The following is a 20,287-nucleotide window of genomic DNA, read 5'->3' as shown; positions in this document are numbered from 1 at the left end:
GAACCCTCGGCGGGAGCGCCGCCGCGCTCCCAAGCGGCGCACTGTAGCAGTGCGCCACCGGGCCGGCCCTCTTTGCAAAATTTGATATCTTTCTTTCTTGCTGTTGACTTTTCTTAAATGTTTGGTGAATTTTGACTATTTCTCCATATATATTGAAAAAGACCTAGAATGAAAAAATATTGATAGCTAGTGTATTTCTTTAGCAAAATTGAGAAGCCGTTCTCCCCTTGCAGTTCTGGTTATAGAAGCCCTATCTCTCAGTTGCCGTGAGGGAACAGAGCCTCATGGTGGAGAAATCCCTTGGGGCAGCCTTAGTACCCACTTTGGAAGATCCCCTGGGCGGAACACCCACCTGGAGTCATGTACTCACCATTTTAATCCCATGGGCAGATGCCAGAGTCAGCTGCACTCAAAGCAGAGGCCTAGTGGCAGCTGTTCAGTCGTCCTTTAATTACCCAGCAATTGCCCATTGCCTGTTTCTTAATTTTCTCAAATGACCACTGAGCATGGAGTCATTCTAGGATTCTGGGAAAATCCCCTTTTTTGGAAAATCTCTTTCTCCTGTTGCAAGTTTTTTAGTTTAGTTGAATTGCACACTTTCTCATCTTTGCCAGTCTGATCATTTTATTTTTTGAAAGTATCTCAATGTAGTTTTAATCTATATTTCTTTTATTGTGAATTAGGTTGATCATTTTTCAGTGATTTAGTGATCTGTTCATATATCTGACCATTTATCTGTTGGGCTATAGGGTTTTTATCTTACTGATTTATAGAAGTTTTTTTATGTATTACAGAAATTATTCCTTTGTCTGCATCATATTTAAAAAAAAAAAAACCTTATAACTGCTGTGCATGGTTACTGCCAAATGTAACATAAAACTGAACCACAAACTTCCTTACCAACAGCTGCTGAAGAAATCTGTGAACATCAGAGTCAGTGGATACTGAATCAACTGTTAGAGGAGTAGAATGTGCAGAAGCCATCCACATGATTAAGATAATGTTCTCTACTTCGTGTGCAGACATTTTTAAGTTATTTAATAATATGAGGGTTTTTGCTGGGTTATGTGTGGCTAATGGGGATATAAAGATTCCCTTTTAAACAGATTTTAAGTAGAGAAATTTTGATGTCGAGCTCTTTGCAAAGACGATAGCAAATATTAATAGCTTGATCCCTAAAGGCTTGTTTTCTACCCCCACTTCAGCTGCCTCTCTTCAACAAAAATGACTGTGCTTGTCTTATATTACATGTATACACACTTACTCATATTTGTGTTAGGACACAAACATGACCAAAAATAGTATGTTTATTCCCCGGACGAAGAGAGATAACTTGTGTATTTCCTAAAAGATTCCAGGAAACCCTTCAATTTTTTTATAGAAGGTAGTTTCTAAAGGAAGTTTGAATTGGTTGAAGTGACTTTTAGGAATATAAACCAACTTCTTTTAAGCACATAGCCTATGCAAACAAAATTTTAATTGAATCAAAGTTTGGTTTGTTTGGGGGGTTTTTTGTTTATTTTTGTTTGCCTAGTCACCAAACTCAGCACATGAATCTTACTTTATTTTGAAAATATTTTATCCAACTTATTTTCTTAACATTTTTTTCATTGAGACTAGTAAAATGAGATACTGTGTCCTATTATTGAGTCAAACTATGGTGTAGTACTTAGTATTGACAATAGACATAGACAGTCATGTACGTTTTCTTAGACTCTTAAATATAATTTCTTGAAAGGAATAAGATTAAAGAATTAAGTGTGAAGCATAGCAATGGGACAGCTTTAGATAATCTTCTTTGACTAACTTCCTGATTTAAAAATGACAGGAATTAAGTGATTTACTTTCCTATTACCATTTTGTTGTAGTTTGGCTTTGTTTTATTTTTCAGAATCCTGCAGAATTTGATTTCTCTATCATTTGTCATGATAGAGACAGTTTAATTGAAAGCTGTAATTATATGCACTTAAAAGTGAATGTGTTTATATAGACTCCTATTTTTCACTTATACTAAATATTGAGTATATTTCACATAAAAGTGTGCCCAACATGTTTTGTGCGGTTAATAATGATCAATATCCAGCATTAAATGCATTTTGGGGGACATACTTAAATACACTTATTCTTCATTAGAATGCGGAATTCTACTTGAATAAGTTTTCTCTTAAAACTCCAAGGCTCTTTTAGTTAAAAAAAAAAAAAAAAAAAAAAACGAGAAAAAAGAAAGACTGTTTGCTAGGGCTACTGTAACAAAATACCACACACTGATTTGCTTAAACAACAGAAATTTATTTTTTCACATTTCTGGAGGCTAGGAGTTCAAGATCAAGATGTCAGCAGATTTGGTTTCTTCTGAGCCTCTTTCCTTGACCTGGAGATAGCCACCTTCCCTCTGTGTCCTCATATGGTCATCCCTCTGTGTTATCTGTGTCCTAATCCCTTCTTCTTATGAAAACACTGGTCATATTGGATTAGGGCCTACCATAATGACCCATTTTAACTAAATTACCTCTTTAAAGAGTTTATCTCCAAACACAAATACAGTCACATTCTGAAGTACTGGGGTAGGGCTTCAACATAGGAACAGGGGAGAGGAGGGACAGAGACACCTTTCAGCCCATAACAATGATAAACTAATATATATTAATTTTAGAAATTATAAATAACCATTATAAAAAGTTATCTATAATCACTACAGAATTTTTTTTTCTATTAATATAAATGAAATAGTTTTATATAAAAGAGAATCATCCTGAATATGTTTTGGAATATGAGAGTGCTTCAAAAAGTTCACAGAAAGATTCATATTATCTTTCAATTTTATTTTTCAATGAACCTTTTGAAGTATCCTTATATGCTTTTTTTTCCCATTTAACAGCACATTGTCAATATCTATACCATAATTCATTAATCAGTACCTAAATTTCTGGAATTTAGGTTATTTATAATTTTTTTCTAGTATAAATTGAAAAATCATAAAGCTTTAAAAAAATTCTTACAGAAAAACCTAAAATACATATAATATACTATTTTTTTCAATTATAAAACATAATTCAACCTCTTTTCTCACTTGAGCCATCATTATGAGCCTTAGTTATTATACCGTTATTATAAAGCTATATTCTCAGATTAACAACTGTAGAGCTTTGTCCATTTGATAAATGCACTCAGACTCTAGTTTCTGTCCCTGCCTATTATAGAATGTATGTTATCTATTGCTTGCAGCTCTCATTTCATGGTAATGACACTGTCCCTACTTATACTCATAGCTATTCTAATATACTGTAGACTGAAAAAGCAGTTAACCAAAATTGTTATATTTATCTTTAAAATAAATAATTTTTGACAAAGTCCTGAGTGATTTTCCTATGGTAACATTAACCTATGTGCAAACTTTTTAACATCAGATCTTCTTCGATTCAGAACCCTTTTCTCACTTTCTCATTTACTTTTTATTATCTAGCCACATTCTAGATAGTTTAAGTTTTTGAATAAGTGATCTTATTGTTGAAGTAACATTTTACTCAACATGAAATCTCACTCTACTATATGATATATTACTTTTGAAAAATATTGTAATTTTATCCTCCATTGGGACAATGACTTCTTATCTTTTGTTCTTCAATCAGGATTACCTGAGCTGGAATTGGAAGCAATCGATAACCAGTTTGGGCAACCAGGAACAGGCGATCAGATTCCGTGGTCGAGTAATACAGTGACAACTGTAAATCAGAATAAAACAGAAGAGTAAGTAATACATGTTATATTTTATAAGGTATCAGATACCAGTTTCTAAGCAAAGAACTACTTTTTCTAAACTGGATTTCAGTCTGTTGGTATTTTGCGAGATATTGATAGATGTAAATGTTTAATGAAAAAAAGCAGAGAGGAGGACACTCTCTGCTTTTAAGGAGGTTTATTTGCTGCATGACCACAAGGTAATCACCAAGAGATTGATATAGTAATAGTATGCAGCTGTTGTTTTATGTTTTATCTATTACTTTGCTTTGATTGATTACCATTATATTTTGGGGATCTGTGGGTGAATTGGCCTCAGCACAACAATTATGTTGCTCTTGAGCTTTTAGTTATGTAGCTATTTTGTCCAGTATTTCTCTTTGTTTGGAGCAAGAAGATATAAGAAAGGAAAATACTTTTTACATCTATTCATTGTCCCATCTTGATCAGAATTTAATTTTTTAATCCACAAGGCAATTATATTCCATAATACATCTCATCATACTGTACTGTATTCATAGTGTACCTCATACATGGCAACCAGAGGATGACTAGATAATATGGAGTGTGGTTTAAAGCCTTAACTATGAACTGTGTTTACATTTACTGTCCCAGAGGAAGAATCCTTATAATTATTATAGTAGTGTTGTTAGTATCGTTTTCTATATATTTATGTTTTATGTATCAGTTTGGATTAGACTTCATATTTTTTACATGTAATCAGTGAACACTTTGTTTTGTTGTTTAATGCCTAACATATTTCATTTTCCCAGTTCAATTTCTTTTGTAAGTGGTAATCATGTTATATTATCAATATGATTTGATCGTCTTTGAAAGTTAATATAGTATGTACTATTTTGATTATGATTCAATTATCAGTAGTTAGTGGCATTTATAGAATAAGTAGAATAAATCTGAATATAAGCTAAAGGATGGTTTTTTGAATTTTTGGCTGGTTTTTATTTTTTACTTTTATTAAAATTTTTTTCCCCTTAACTATGTTTGGTTAATTTTTTAGGCTATTTCTGTAAGCTAACATGAAGAATATGGAAACAAAGTTCAGTGACTGACAAAAGAATGAAAAATATATTCAGGCTGCATGCCAAATATTCATTTAATTTCTGCACATTAAACATAGGCTATTTCATTGTATTAGAATTAATTGTCAAGCATCTCAACAGATAATTTTCTAGAACCAGATTTGCATATACATATGTGCATGTTTATATATTTGCATTCTTAAGATTGAATAATTATTTGCTGTGTCAGTCTGAAACTTTATCTTTTGATCTTGCAGCCAGTGTATTAGCTCACAGTTAGATGAGCTTCTCTGCCCACCAACAACAGTAGAAGGAAGAAATGATGAGAAAGCTCTTCTTGAACAGCTGGTATCCTTCCTCAGTGGCAAAGATGAAACTGAGCTAGCTGAACTAGACAGAGCTCTGGGAATTGACAAACTTGTTCAGGTATTTATTAAAGTCAGCGTTATTTAAATGATGCAGCCCTGTTAAGCTAGAAAATGATTTTTAAGCAAGATTTTTCAATATTGTTCCTACTGTGCTTTAGATAACTGTTTTATAATTTACACCTTGTGAAAATTATCAAAATATATAATAATTAAATAATGGGCTTTTTAAACAAAAACTTTCATCATAGTTAGAATTAGAAATAGTTAGAAGTCTTATCTTTTCATTATGGAACAGAATTTTACAAGCTCCAGTTAGAATAGAATCCAGATTTATATCATCAGTTCTTATATTAGGACTTAATTTATCCTTCATTCATTCATGCTTATCTTCAACCTATATAGTCTAACTTCCAAGTTAGCATTTTTTAGTCTATGGGTGATAAAACCAATTTAGCGCATCATGACCAGCATTTTTGATTTAGGGACTTTATTTTAACCATATTTTTGTCTCTTTAATGAGATTTTAAATATTTCAGTTAATCTATTACTCCATTTCAAAAGCAACTAATATAATGATTCCTTTAAGTAGCAAACCTCTGTAGAGCATGAATTCAGAATGAATATATTATGATAATATTTTCTAGTGATAACCCATTCTCAGATCCAAAGTTATGTAGAGAAGCATGTCATTTGTTGGCAGAAATGTATTGGTAAAAATGTTCTGGCTTCTTTTCTAACAGGGTGGTGGACTAGATGTATTATCAGAGAGATTTCCACCACAACAAGCAACACCACCTTTGATGATGGAAGAAAGGCCCAACCTTTATTCCCAGCCTTACTCTTCTCCTTCTCCTACTGCCAATCTCCCAAGCCCTTTCCAAGGCATGGTCAGACAGAAACCTTCATTGGGGACTATGCCTGTTCAAGTAACACCTCCCCGAGGTGTTTTTTCACCTGGGATGGCCATGCAGCCCAGGCAAACTCTAAACAGACCTCCTGCTGCACCCAACCAACTTCGACTTCAACTACAACAGCGATTACAGGGACAACAGCAGGTGAGTGCTCTTGTTTAGTAGGTTATACTTTATAAAGGTATGTGCCAGGTTTTCTTTATAATAAGGCAGCCCAATTGCTACAATAAAGGCATCAATTCTACTCCCAGAATCTGCATGAAAGACTCAAAGAACCATCATTGGTCTGCTAAGATACGGATAAGGGACCTTTTCATTCAATTAAAGACTGCTGGCTCATAACAAAGCACTTTGAGACCTGCAACTTAAAAGCAATTTAGTTCATATTTTTTGAGATACCGAATATTTAGAATGAACATCATACGATTATTTAAGTTAATGAAGAGATACAGCTTAATTTACAAAGTAGAACATCAAGAAATACTGTTTATGATTGTTGGAACAGAAAATGAAGTTTATTTATGTTTGATGTTGGAGAGGTTGATGCCTAGTGATATTAATACATTAGGAGAACAGAAGAAAGGATAGTTTGGGGGGCCAGAGAGTTGTGAGTTAAATCTTCTCTCTCGTAACAGGAAATGAGTAGATGATACAGTGGCATAAATATTTAAGATTATATAAACAGCAGATATGGAGACAATCATCAAGGACCACAAAAGCAACTGGTTGAGAGAGTTGTCTGTGGGAAGTGGGACTGGGGTTATAGATTATTGCTTCTTGTTATTAATCTTTCTTTATTATTTTTTAAAAATATATGTATATATTGCTTTGGGTTTTTTAAAAAATTGTTTTGGGGCCGGCCCGTGGCTCACTCGGGAGAGTGTGGTGCTGATAACACCAAGGCCACGGGTTCGGATCCCATATAGGGATGGCCGGTTCGCTCACTGGCTGAGCGTGGTGCTGACAACACCAAGTCAAGGGTTAAGATCCCCTTACCGGTCATCTTTAAAAAAAAAAAAAAAAAAATTGTTTTAAGAAATTGCATGGACCTCTACTAACTCAGGAAGGAAAAGAAAGAAGGAGGTAATTATATTAGAAAGGCAATATAATATAATGGTTCTAAGAGTTAGCTCTAGTTCCAAGTCCCAGTTCTAAACTTAGGTGGGTTGCCTTAATCAAATTATTTACCCTATTAAAACCTCTAATTTCTCGTTTATAAAAAGAATCTAATAAATAATTCCTTTACCTCATGGGTGATTGTATGGATTAAATGAGATGAAGCATGGAAAGCTGTTAGCACCATGACTGGCATATAGTAGCACTTAAATACTAGGTGGTATTATAAAATTATATTCAATAAATATGATAGATGATATGAAATGTGCTTTCATTTTACTTAATAAAAGGAAGGTGATGAAAGAGAGGAAGAGAAAGGGACAGATGAGATAGAAAAAAATTTTTTTAATGGTGGAATAACAAGAAAGTAATTTTTTAAATGCTAGAGTGAAATAAAGGACTCAAAGAAGAATTAGGAGGAGAGAGCATGGAAAAGTGAAACAGAGATTATTAATGTGTTCTATAACAAGTGGAATATAAACCACTTGTTATAGCTTGCCATTCCTCTTTAGAATGAGGGCACAAGAATAAGAAGTGCTTAGTAGTTTCTCTATATTTAATTTTCCACAAAGTATATTTGGGGGACTATACTAGGTACTGTGAGGAATATAGGAATAAAAGATATAGGCAAATTTCAGAACTTAACAGTCTGCTTGGGGTAGTCAAAATATTTACCTGAAAACTTAAATAACACTGCAAGCAGTATATGATTAAGTGCTAAGTCAAAAAAGTAGAGGAAAGTATAGGTATGCTGATTTCCTCATTTTACAAGCTAAAGTTCGGTAAATACTGCCTAAGTTAAAGGTTCAGTGAGCAAGGCTAGACGAAGGACCTAGGTCAGGTTCATGAGTGGGTGAAATGATGATTCATACTCAGTTCAGGAAAAAGTTGTTTTTGCTTCATTTGCTCCTAAAGCAGCTGACAGGCAGGGTAGCCTGTAAAGGCTATGCATGAGATAAGGATGCGGATAGGTGAGTGTTGCTGATGTTTGCTTCCTTTAAATCTCGTGGAGGTATGTTCATAGTCTGGTGGCCTTGATAGCCCAGCAGAGTGAAGTAGCTACCAACTTGAAGAAACACAAAATTTGGGGGTCACTATGTTTTAAGGGTGTACATGTGACTCAGTTCTGCCAGTCAGACATGTGAAGTCTTCTTTTCCCCCTTTTTTCTTTTTTTTATGTTTTAAACCCCCAGGTATGTCAGTACACAGAAATAACTTCTTTTTTTTTTTTCCTTTTTCCGTGTCCGGCAACGGATCGCAACCCTCAGTGTCGCGCCCGTACCGGACCGGGACCGGCAACAGGATCGCAGCCCTCGGTGTTGCTCCCGCGCCTCGCTCAGCCAGTGAGCGGGAACCAGTCTGTATGTGGGATCCGAACCCTCGGCAGGAGCGCCGCCGCGCTTCCCAAGCGGCGCACTATAGCAGTGCGCCACCGGGCCAGCCCCACAGAAATAACTTCTGCTATCACAAAAAACACATAATTCTGCTGTCTAATGAGCCACATATCAGGCCTACTCTTTGGGTTCTGTGCCATTGTTCTTGCTGTTTCAGCATTGGGGTGCTCAGCTCCACTTGCACTGCTGGTACTAAGAGTTTTGCATGTGTGTCCACTTAAGAGCTTTCCATGAGCAGTTTATCTCAGTCAACATCTCAGTTAAGATGCTTTCAGCAGCAAGGAAAGAAAAAAGATCAACTCAAAGTAGTAAAACGATAAAGAAAATATTTCAAATATTAAAACAATCCAAAATAGAGGCAGGTCCAGGTATGGTTACTTCAGAGGTTCAGGGATGTTATCAAGGACTCGGGTTCTTTCTTTTTTCTCTGTAATCCTTGGCATGTCATGGTTACACATATCACATGCAAACAACACTATATCTAGTAAGAGAAAAGGGACTGTTTCTTTCCTATGCATCTCTTTTTGAAAGCCAGGAAACTTTTTCCAGAAGGCTGTTTTCCCACCCCCACCCCCAAAAAATAAAGAAAAAGGAGAAAAGAAGACTTCATGTGTCCAATTAGGCAGAACTGAGTCACATGTACACCCTTAACCAATTGCTGGCACTTGAGTTATGTGACTGGATGGTCAAGTGAACAAAATCCTGTCTTCAAGGAAGAAGGGAGAGTAAAATGGCTGTGGTTTGACAAAAAAAGTGCCAAATAAAATCAGGAAATTGAGCTTTAAATATACTAGTAAAAGTTAATAGGTAAATTAGAATCACAGTTGGAATCAAATAGTGAACCAAGATAGTGCATCTACCCTTTCTCCTGTCTTGCATCCTATTAAATAACAGGTTATATATTTTAATCAAATAAATTCATATCAGTCTAGACAAAAAGAGAATACCATAAACACACTAAACAATTAAATTATTTTGAAATATAGAAAGCAAACATGAGAAAGAAACAATTATCGTATGCAAATAATACGCCTGCTTACATCAAAAATCCAAAAGAATCTGCAGGGAACTTAGAACAAATAGGGAAGTTCAGTAAGCTTTTTAGATAAAAGAACAAGAAACAAAAATTAATGGCAATCCTTTTTACAAATAACAACCAATTAGAGCATATAATTTTAAAATATATTCACAATGTGCAAAACTTAGAAAATTATAAATCATAATTGAAAGGCAAAAAGAAGATCCAAATAAGAGGTATTTATTAACTGAAAGACTATCATAAAACGGTGGCAATCGTTCCAAAATTAATCTGTAAATTCGTTGGAAGACCAACAAAATCTCAACATGGAATGTGATGAACAGATACTAAATTTATTTTAGAAGCATTAATACAGTCTTGAAGAAAAATCAGGGTAAACTTTATCTACCAGGTATTGAGATTTAAAACAAAGCTTTAGAAATTAAACAATGTGGAACTGGCATAAGGATAGACAGTTTTACCGATTGGAACATAATAGAGAGCCTGGAAACACACCCAAACATGTATAGAGACTTAATAAGGGACAGGGGTGGCAATCAGAGGGGAGAGGAAGGCCTATGTAATAAATGCTGATACATTTGGCTCCATGAGGGGAAAAAAATTAAACTAGATCCTTATCTCCCTCAATATACACAAATAAACTCTAGGTGTTTTAGTGACCCAAATGTAAATACGAGAATATTTCTATGGCCTCTTAAAGACATAAAGGAAAGAGTTAGTGTTTGGGGCTGGCCCGGTGGCGCACTGCTGCAGTATGCCGCTTGGGAGCACGGCGGCGCTCCCGCCGAGGGTTCGGATCCCACATACAGACCGGCCGCTCACTGGCTGAGCGAGGTGCAGGCGCAACACCAAGGGTTGCGATTCCGTTGCCGGTCCCGGTCCGGTACGGGCGCGACACTGAGGGTTGCGATCCGTTGCCAGTCACGAAAAAAGACAAAAAGGAAAAAAAAAAAGTTAGTGTTTGTATTAAAATTTATAAGACAAAAGACACCATAATTAAGGTTGAAAGACAAGCCAAAGACTCAGAAAAAATATTTGCAACCCCATGTAACTGGCAAAGGACTAGTATCCATAATATATCAAGTTCATAATCTGGTGTTTGTAATACACCTACCTCATTGGATTGATATCATCTGTTTACTTACTCGTCATATCCTCTCCTTACCCCTTCCCAAACACAGGAGACTGTAAGCATCTCACAGGCAAGCAGTTAGCATAGTGCCTAATGATTTGAGAAAAGAAAGAAAGGGGCATACTCAGATCTAAATCATAGTTTGTTTCTTTTTAATGGATCTTAAGAAGATCAGTCTAAAAATAGATGTGGAAAAATTTTTAATTAAAAACTTAAAAGTAGGGCCGGCCCGGTGGCGCACTAGAGAGTGCGCCGCTTGGGAGCGCGGCGGCGCTCCCGCCGAGGGTTCGGAACCCATGTGGAGAGCAGTTCCCGCTTACTGGCTGAGTGCGGTGTGGGTGCGACACCGAGGGTTGCAATCCTGTTGCCGGCCCCCGGTACGGGTGGCGCACTAGAGAGTGCGCCGCTTGGGAGTGCGGCGGCGCTCCCGCCGAGGGTTCGGAACCCATGTGGAGAGCAGTTCCCACTTACTGGCTGAGTGCGGTGTGGGTGCGACACCGAGGGTTGCGATCCCGTTACCGGTCAGTAAAAAGGACAAAAAGGAAAAAAAAAAAAAAGTAAAAGATATAAATAGATATGATTTCTTGGCCATGAGTATATCTCACTGACTAGAATATAGTACACAAGGAGTAAAATGATTCTAACATTTTAAATTCGATGATACAGTTGTGAATAATCTCCTGTTGAGGGAAGGAGATGAAAAACGTGGTAGGAAACTGGTGTTGCTGCATTGGTTGAGACTTTTAAAAAACAGCTAAAATAAAGGAGCTGGTGATTAAGAAGTAATACAGAGTTTAGACATAGTGTCAGCTTACACCTCATATGAGCAAAGACCCAGGAAATATATCCATAATACTGATAAAGGACTTCGGAAGTTCTATTTTGGGAAAAGAGCAACAGCAAAGATGGGAGACCTGCTGCTTGTAGAAAATGGTATTGTATTGGCTGACAAAAGATACAATTATTCTACTCCAGTTTTGTTTTTTTCTCTAGCAAGGACCATGGTCTTCATGCCTTCAAGAGAAGAATAATATAAAGAGGGAGTAACAGTAGAGACAGATGAAGAAGTGTGGTATACTTAGCCATCTTAAAAGAAATCCAGTCCAGATATGTTAAGTGTTAGGGCACTGAAGAAAGGTATGGGTCTGGTATAAGAACCACCACTTAGAATCTTTCATATATTATAAAAAATAGAAGTGAACAGAAAATGGAGCTTGAACCAAAGGGCAGAAAATACAGGGCAGCAGATTTCACCTCCAGATTTCTGGCAATGAAAACAGCCTAAGAGAATAAACTTCTAAAGAACACTTTGTCTTGGCAAGCATTTATGCAATGGCTAGATCAGGGTTTCTCAACCTTCGCACTTTAACCTTTTGGGCTGGATAATTGTTGTTGGTGGGGGGGCTGTCTTGTGCATTGAATAATGTTTAGCAGCATCCCCAGTCTCTGCCCACTCAATGCTAGTAGCACCCTGTCCTCAAATTGTGACAACCAAAAATGTCTTCAGACATTGCCAAATGTCCCTTGTGGGGTAGAATTACCCCTGGTTGAGAACCTCTGGGCTAGATAATCATCTTTAAGTTTTACTATAGAATAACTCCTTGGTAAGGCATTGGTAAAAATTCACTCATGCATACAAAGTGACAGCCAGCCTGAACTGTGTGTGTTTGTTTTACATGTATAGCCTAGGTTTGTACTCTTCCACTGTCCACAAGCCCCACATTTTCTTTTGTACTCAAACAAGCCTTTTGACCTGGCCTTTATAGGCTTTTGAATTTGTATCCCCAGCTCTAAGGACTACCAGCTTCTCTTCTACCACTTCCCAACCTGCCAAAGGTTAAGATATCTGAGGAGGTAAAGGATGTAATAATCCTTCAGAGAGGCTTCATTGGAAGAAGTGTAACTTGACCTGCTTGTTGAAAACAGGTAGAATTTTAGTAATTAGAAGAGGCAGGTCAGAGTGGGACAAATGTACACAGCATTAGTCAAGTTGCACACATGGAGAGTCAAGGGGGAGGAAAAAAAATGAACAAAGGTTATTTCAAGGGCAGAAATAGAGCAAATTTTCTATAATAGAAAGTGCTTGTAGATTTCGGCTATTTAGAATAATTCCTTCTACTTGTGAAAAACAGCCTGTTACTAATTCTCAAGCATCTTTCCTCCATCCCCACCCATTTCATTCTCACATTATCTCACAAGTCAATGAATATGTAAAGCTGTACATTTGGGATCCCAACTCGCACTCTCCCTGTGATTTTACTTCTCTTCATCACTAAGTATTAATGTATTTTCACCCATCTTCATTGCCTCCTCTGCTGTTTTCATACTTGCTGTTCCATCTGCCTCACGTTAACTCTGCCACCCTCCTTGCCACCTGGCATTCTCATCCCTCAAGACCTCATTGAACTCACTCATGCTTTTGCTCCCTGCCATCCTGCCCCTAGGCTGAGTTCATTGCTCCCTCTGTGCTGTTGCAGATGTCTCTATATGCACACACAGCACTTGTGCATTGCCCTGTTGTGTGTTGGCCTCTGCCGCTCAACAGACTCCCAGAAAACAGGAATTTGCTCGCCTTTGTAGCCTCCAAACTTTATATAGTATTTTGAATATACTGAAATTTTTGATGAATCTTTGTAAAATTAATTTGATTTATTTAAACTTATGTCCATGGTCTTTTGAGTTTGAGTTTAAGTAGTATGTAGATTTTGGTACTTAAGAGTCTCTCTGATTTCTAAAACTATAATGTTGGTATCTTTGTTTTTGAAGTGATTCAGAATGTTTTATCCTATTTCACAATGCCTAAAAGTTGTAATTTTAATACTTACATTATATTTTTTCCCCAAAATGGATTTGTTTTCTGATCTAATGGGAGTCAGAAAATGAATGAAACCAGAATTAAGAATTGAGCTATTTGGCAATGAGAGATTTAATCATTGTTCACAGCTCTTTGGATTCTCTTGTGAAACTGTCATAGGCTTTCTAATTTATGTATAGTGTATTAAAATATATGAAAACATATTAATAATTTATGATATATAGGTGTATATTACATACACATAAGATGTAATATATAAATATATCAATATGTTTTACATATAATTTGTTATAAAGTACCACGTATGTGTAAAATAGTATTAATATTATTGTTACTATTATCTCTCTAGTTTATTCATATAAAATTATTGAGGAAGAAATTTTTTAACCTATAGATTGTTTACAAGGAAATCTCATTTCCCAGGATACTTTTTTTTTTTTTACCAGATAAAGTTAAGACATGCCTAGAACCTAGAACCCTAAGCCTGATCTAGTTTGATCTTCATTTTTTAACCTATAGATTGTTTACAAGGAAATCTCATTTCCCAGGATACTTTTTTTTTTTTACCAGATAAAGTTAAGACATGCCTAGAACCTAGAACCCTAAGCCTGATCTAGTTTGATCTTACAAACCAGTGTTCCATAGAAGGTTGTTCTGGGAGATTAATGTTAATGGTTATATGTCACAAAAAAGATTGTGATAGGTGAATTGCATACTATATCCCCTTCTTGGAGATCTGCAATGTGCTTTGGCCAATTAAAGGCTCATAAAATTACTGCAGTAAATAAATCTGTTTCACCTTGTATAACCCGTCATTTCCAATACTTAATACAGCACAGCATGCTATTTTCCTGGCACATCTATTAATATCCTGCAAAACAATGTTCTTTAGAACACCAATTTGGGAAATGCTGGCCTAAAGTAATTACTTCTTCTAGTTAAATAAATAATCCATTTTCTCAGACCATTTGGTTCTTACATAGTTCTCTCCAGCAATTGAAATCATGTTGGATTTTCCGAAATGTGTACCCACCATAGTACCTCCAAGTACCTCAACTTTCCATTCAACTTCCAGACATTTGTAGACTGTGCCCTTATTGTATACTTGCATTTTTATTCACAATATTTTAAGACCTAGGGCTGATGTTTCTTTTCGCCCATTACTACACTTATCTGAACTAACCATTAATATGTTATAAAAAGTAAAATGAATGTGTGTTTATGTACACACATATATATGTACAAGAGTACTTCAAAAAGTTCGTGGAAAATTTGTATTATCTTTTAATTCAAAAAGCTCATGGAAATATTCTTATTATCTTTTAATTCTATTTTTCCACAAACTTTTTGAAGTACCTTTCTACATGTGTGTAAATTCTACTTTTAATGCTCTGCCATATTTAGTGTTTTGAAGATAATAAATGTTTGATAAATGTTGGGAATTGCCAGCCTTTTGGCAAATAAACATGGGAAATCATCTTATTAAACCTGCAAGACTAAAACTTTTTAGTAATAAATAGAAAATTTGTTTTGCTCTGTAAGGCCCATGCTTTGTTTGTATGTAGAAATATGGTATCTCATTGTTTCCATTTTTCTCTAGTTAATACACCAAAACCGGCAAGCTATCTTAAACCAGTTTGCAGCAACTGCTCCTGTTGGCATCAACATGAGATCAGGCATGCAGCAGCAAATTACACCTCAGGTAATGTGAGAAAACCAGCCGCCCATTCGTACTTCTCTAACCCAGGCAGTGTTGACTTGAGTGTCTTTGTTTTTCTTTTTGGTTTTTTTTTTAAAAAGATGACCGGTAAGGGGATCTCAACCCTTGGCTTGGTGTTGTCAGCACCACGCTCAGCCAGTGAGCAAACCAGCCATCCCTATATAGGATCCAAACCCGTGGCCTTGGTGTTACCAACACTGCACTCTCCCGAGTGAGCCACAGGCTGGCCCGACTTGAGTGTCTTTGAAATGGTCTGTGAGCTGATCTTTTAATGATGTTAGTGTAGTTTTCTTCTGGAATGAATTAGTAAGCTACTAGTAATACCTCTTAACTGATCTTTGATCTAAAGCCAAGTGTTCTTTGTTTTGTTTTATTGTTATTGTTATCATTGTTATTGGATACGAGATAACTAAGTAGAAAACTCTTATTGCTGTACTGAATAGCACCAGTAGTAAGAAGCCTCTGCTATGAAACTGTGTGAATGGTACCTGAAACCTGATCAAAACCCAGTCACTCTGCTAAGCTGTCTTAACTATCTTGTGTACTCTGCTCAGTCTGAACATCAGCATTTTCTAATTTTCATTTATTTTAAAGATCCATGTACATAAACCCAGAGCCATTGGAACTTTAAACATGAAAAGAACTGGGCAGCCTTCTGAGTATTATCTAGTACTCACTTTACTCCCACATGTACTTTGTTTTTGCTTCAACTACTTATTTATGTTTTCTTATCCAAGTTAACACAAAAATTTGGGAGATGAGGGTTTTTAGAGAGGATTCAAACAAAACTCTTTTCTCCATAAAATGGACCTAGGTGGATTTGGGCAAATATAAGAAACCAACACTAATCAAAGGGATAAAAATTGACAGAAGCTGCTGGTAAGCAGCGGATACTGGCATCTTTTGGGGCCCAGATTTGGGTTTCTCTGTCTTATAAATTGTAAATCTCAGTGTTCGTTCATTCAGGAGTAATTAGGTTGTAAGGAAACAAAGCGGATACTGGCATCTTTTGGGGCCCAGATTTGGGTTTCTCTGTCTTATAAATTGTAAATCACAGTGTTCGTTCATTCAGGAGTAATTAGGTTGTAAGGAAACAACACCCCACTTTTGAAATTCACATAAAGATGATTTCTATTATGAAGTCATATCTCAGTTTCTTCCAGATTGGACTGTATCTAGTTGGCAAGTTTAATTTTAATGGAACTGTATGCTTTAATCAGATCCTCAGTTTGAATTGACATTTTTCTGAATAAGGCTTTATTGACATGCCATGTTGCTTTGCATGTTAAACTGAAAAGTGATTTCAACCTATTTTACCACTTCTTTCCTCATCCATAATATTGTAGCTATTAAACCACTTATACTAGTGCTCGGAGTAGTCTTACCCAGCTATAATGATATAAAATAGCTAAATAAAAAAAGAAATAAATAAAATTTATTTCTGTTTACTATTTTGTTTCTAGTTAATTATTTTCTTTTAAATAATTAGGCATTGGATCCTGGATTTCTTTTCTTTTTTTGGTGGCTGGCCAGAATGGGGTTCTGAACCCTTGACCTCAGTGTTATAGCTCCGTGCTGTAATCAACTAAGCTAACCAGACAGCCCCTGGATCCTGGATTTCTGATTTTTTCTTTTAATGGTATTTAGCTTTTTCTAATTACAAAAGTAATGCATATTCATTATAGATAATTTGGTAAATAAAGTATAATGAAGAAAGTTAAAATCACCTATAATATTATTTATTTAAAGAAAGTATCATAAATGATCTCATTGAGAAAAGGGGAAAACTAAGTTTCTCCAAACCAGAAACACAGTAAATTTTTTTTGGAAATGAAAAAGAGTCTTCTAACAATCTAATGTCAGATAGGATAGAAGTCACCAAGCACATTTTCTTTTACTGCCTTATGGTTTTTGTTTCTTTTAACAGTTTTCATGGCCTGTATTATAATACTAATCAATATATATTTTCTTTGACTTTTCTGAGTTCCATGTGACTTATAATTGTGAATTTGCATTTAACCAGTTATAGTGGTCAGATACTGTTTTAGCATTTTCAGCTACTTTTAATTTATAAAAAGATTAATTTATTTTGCACTTAATTCATTTTTTCTTCTGTGATTATTACTTAAGAGGTTTTTGTCCCTATTTGCTTTAGTTTCCCTAGTATACCGATAATTGCAACATATATTATTGCCCCAAACTACTAGGCCTTATCATATATGCTTTCCAAGATAGGTAGTAATTATAATAATTTTAATAAGTGAAGGTTTTTTCCTCTTTTGCAGCCACCCCTGAATGCCCAAATGTTGGCACAACGTCAGCGAGAGTTGTACAGTCAACAGCACCGACAGAGGCAGCTAATACAGCAACAGAGAGCCATGCTTATGAGGCAGCAAAGCTTTGGGAACAACCTCCCTCCCTCGTCTGGACCGCCAGTTCAAATGGGGAACCCCCGTCTTCCTCAGGGTGCTCCGCAGCAATTCCCCTACCCACCAAACTATGGTACAAATCCAGGAACCCCACCTGCTTCTACCAGCCCATTTTCACAACTGGCAGCAAATCCTGAAGCGTCATTGGCCAGCCGCAACAGCATGGTGAACAGAGGCATGACAGGAAACATGGGAGGACAGTTTGGCACTGGAATCAATCCTCAGATGCAGCCAAATGTCTTCCAGTATCCAGGATCAGGTATGAGGGTCACACCTTTACATGGCTTTTATATATAATACATAAAGGCGCAGGTCTCTCTTCATATGCATTTCACTTCACTGACATTGTGGCAGTGTTCTAAAGAGGAAGGATGCTGACATGGAAGTCAGGAGATCCAGGCTCCAGACTCAGCTCTTGCCAGTACCTGCTTGAATGGTTTGAGGCTTCTCCCCTTTCATAGCCAAGATGATGAAGTTAGAGGATCCATAAGAACTTATCTGATTCTGAAATTTTTATTTTGTGTGCAAAGCATAGTCTCTTATTGTTTTACTTTCTGTCGTGGATCCCTATAAGAATCTAATGAAAGTCTTCCCCAGACAGTGGGTTTTAGTACCTTAATCCAAAATTTGCATGTGGTTTTTTCCTTGTGTAGGTTTTGTTTTTGATACTTTACATAAGGATAATCAGTCTCTATCTCAGACTTCTCATTGGTGTCACTACTCTTAACGCCTTAGGTTGTAGCTTCCTCTGCAATATCAGTCAACTTTCTGGCTTCCAAACATTTTTTTTTCATTTTTAATCTTTCATTTGCACTACCTGTCTTCCATTCTCTTTGTCGTAGGTGATGACACCTGTTTTTATTTCTATCACTTGAGATTCTAATAGGGAGTGGTAATAATACATATTTGATTAATTCATCATGTTTAATCGAACTTTTATGCAAAATTAATGGCCAATTCTGAAAAAATTTGAAGTAAATTCCTTGACTATATAAATGAAAGAAAAGGGTAAACTTTAAAGCTGCTTAAAAATGAATTTCAATGAGAATCCTGCTATTTGATTTGAATAAAATGTCAAAGTTATATAGAGATTTTTGACATGGCAATATTCTCATCAGCTTTGACAGCCAAATCAATTTAAAGTTTCCATTCTGATGGCAACAAGTGCTAAAATCCTTTGACTATTAAATTAAGTATCAAAGGTGACTTATGTCAGAGAGAGCCAGAATTCTCTAAGACATTTTAATCAAAATTATGCCACATCAATTTCTTTGTCCTCACGACAATGAAGTCATCTTTGGCAGGTTTATATCACTGACACTATCTTTGTGGGCAAGAAAAAGATTATAAATCCATATTTTAATTATATAGTTGTCTGAACAGGAGTGGCCTTCAGAAAAGTTTTATTTTTGTGTGGCTTACAATTTCTGCATGCAAAGAATTTGACAAGGCTTTTTCACTTTACCGTGCAGAAGTACTTCCTCCAACATTAGACTTGTATAGTTATCTGCTTTCCCATTCCTCTTCCCAAATGACAACTTGGCCAAAACAGCAAATAGATTTTTACCAGCATTCATGATACTGATTGCAGAGCCTTAAATCAAAAGATCTGTCTCATTCATTAGGGGAAAATACCACAAATAAGCCAAACATTAATAAATTCCTCATCAAATTATTCTAAGGATTCTTTTTTTCTTATGGAAAAAAAAAGGTATTCTGTCCATTTTCAGTCATGTACTTTAAAATTTCTCTGAAAGTCAAGAAAGGAGCACTTCATATCCTGCTCCCCCCATTCCTTGGCAAAGCCACATGGAAAGACAGTGCTCTAAAACCCTGCTTCTGATGAAGTTGACAAAATTTCTTTCTGGGTTGTGAGTCTAGTCTCTGATCTGTTATGTGTCAACATAGAACACAGTGAGTTGAGGTAATAAGAGGGTGGAGCTTCCTTCCTCCCCAAGCAGCACGACCAGTTGTGCAAGTACTACATCTGGTACCTGGGTTGTTTGTCCATACCAACTTTTGATTGACAAAAAATACTTTTTACAAAATAAGAATTGTTCTTTGATAAAGTCAGCATTCATACTACAAACCCAGAGGCTACATATAGTGAAGAGGATAATAGTTTTATCCAGTTGCAAACTGAAATGAAGTGGCAGGGTTATCAGTCCTTCCATGAACTGCACCAAAATAACACTAGAAAAACTGTTAGATTTTTAAACTAGAAAGAACTAGATTATCTGATCCAAAGAATCCAAGATCCACTGTAGTAGCAGACTGGGACCAGACTATCCCTCTAATTCATTATCCACTGGATGGAAAGAATAAGAACATTTTAAAATACAGTGTTTTTAGAGACTGGCCAGTTAGCTCATTTGGTAGGAAGAGCATGGTGCTGATTACACAGAGGTCAAGGGTTTGGATCCCTGTATCAGCCAGCTGCCAAGGAAAAAGAAAAATGCAGTGTTTTACCACTCTAAATTATAAACTTGCTCCAACATGATCAGCAAACTGCCTTCTGGAAAAGTTTCAACCTTATCAGATCAAGCCGTCTCAAAAAAAAAAAAATATATATATATATATATATA

The 20,287-nt window shown here is 36.0% G+C and overlaps 1 protein-coding gene across 8 annotated transcripts in view; it reads left to right on the top strand.

Annotated features, from left to right (window-relative positions):
* NCOA1 (nuclear receptor coactivator 1) overlaps positions 1-20,287 on the top strand; it is a 189,602-nt gene that overhangs the window by 151,083 nt on the left and 18,232 nt on the right. For all 8 annotated transcript variants that reach the window (XM_008570619.1, XM_008570620.1, XM_008570618.1 and 5 more), the window contains 5 exons: positions 3,630-3,747; positions 5,036-5,204; positions 5,887-6,201; positions 15,154-15,255; positions 17,559-17,961. In XM_008570619.1, coding sequence (XP_008568841.1) covers positions 3,630-3,747; positions 5,036-5,204; positions 5,887-6,201; positions 15,154-15,255; positions 17,559-17,961 — 1,107 coding nt within the window. The remainder of the gene's footprint in view (positions 1-3,629; positions 3,748-5,035; positions 5,205-5,886; positions 6,202-15,153; positions 15,256-17,558; positions 17,962-20,287) is intronic.

This window comes from Galeopterus variegatus, unplaced genomic scaffold, assembly GCF_000696425.1.
Source record: "Galeopterus variegatus unplaced genomic scaffold, G_variegatus-3.0.2 Scaffold620, whole genome shotgun sequence".
NCBI lineage: Eukaryota > Metazoa > Chordata > Mammalia > Dermoptera > Cynocephalidae > Galeopterus > Galeopterus variegatus.
This window is presented reverse-complemented; position numbering and strand designations above follow the sequence as displayed.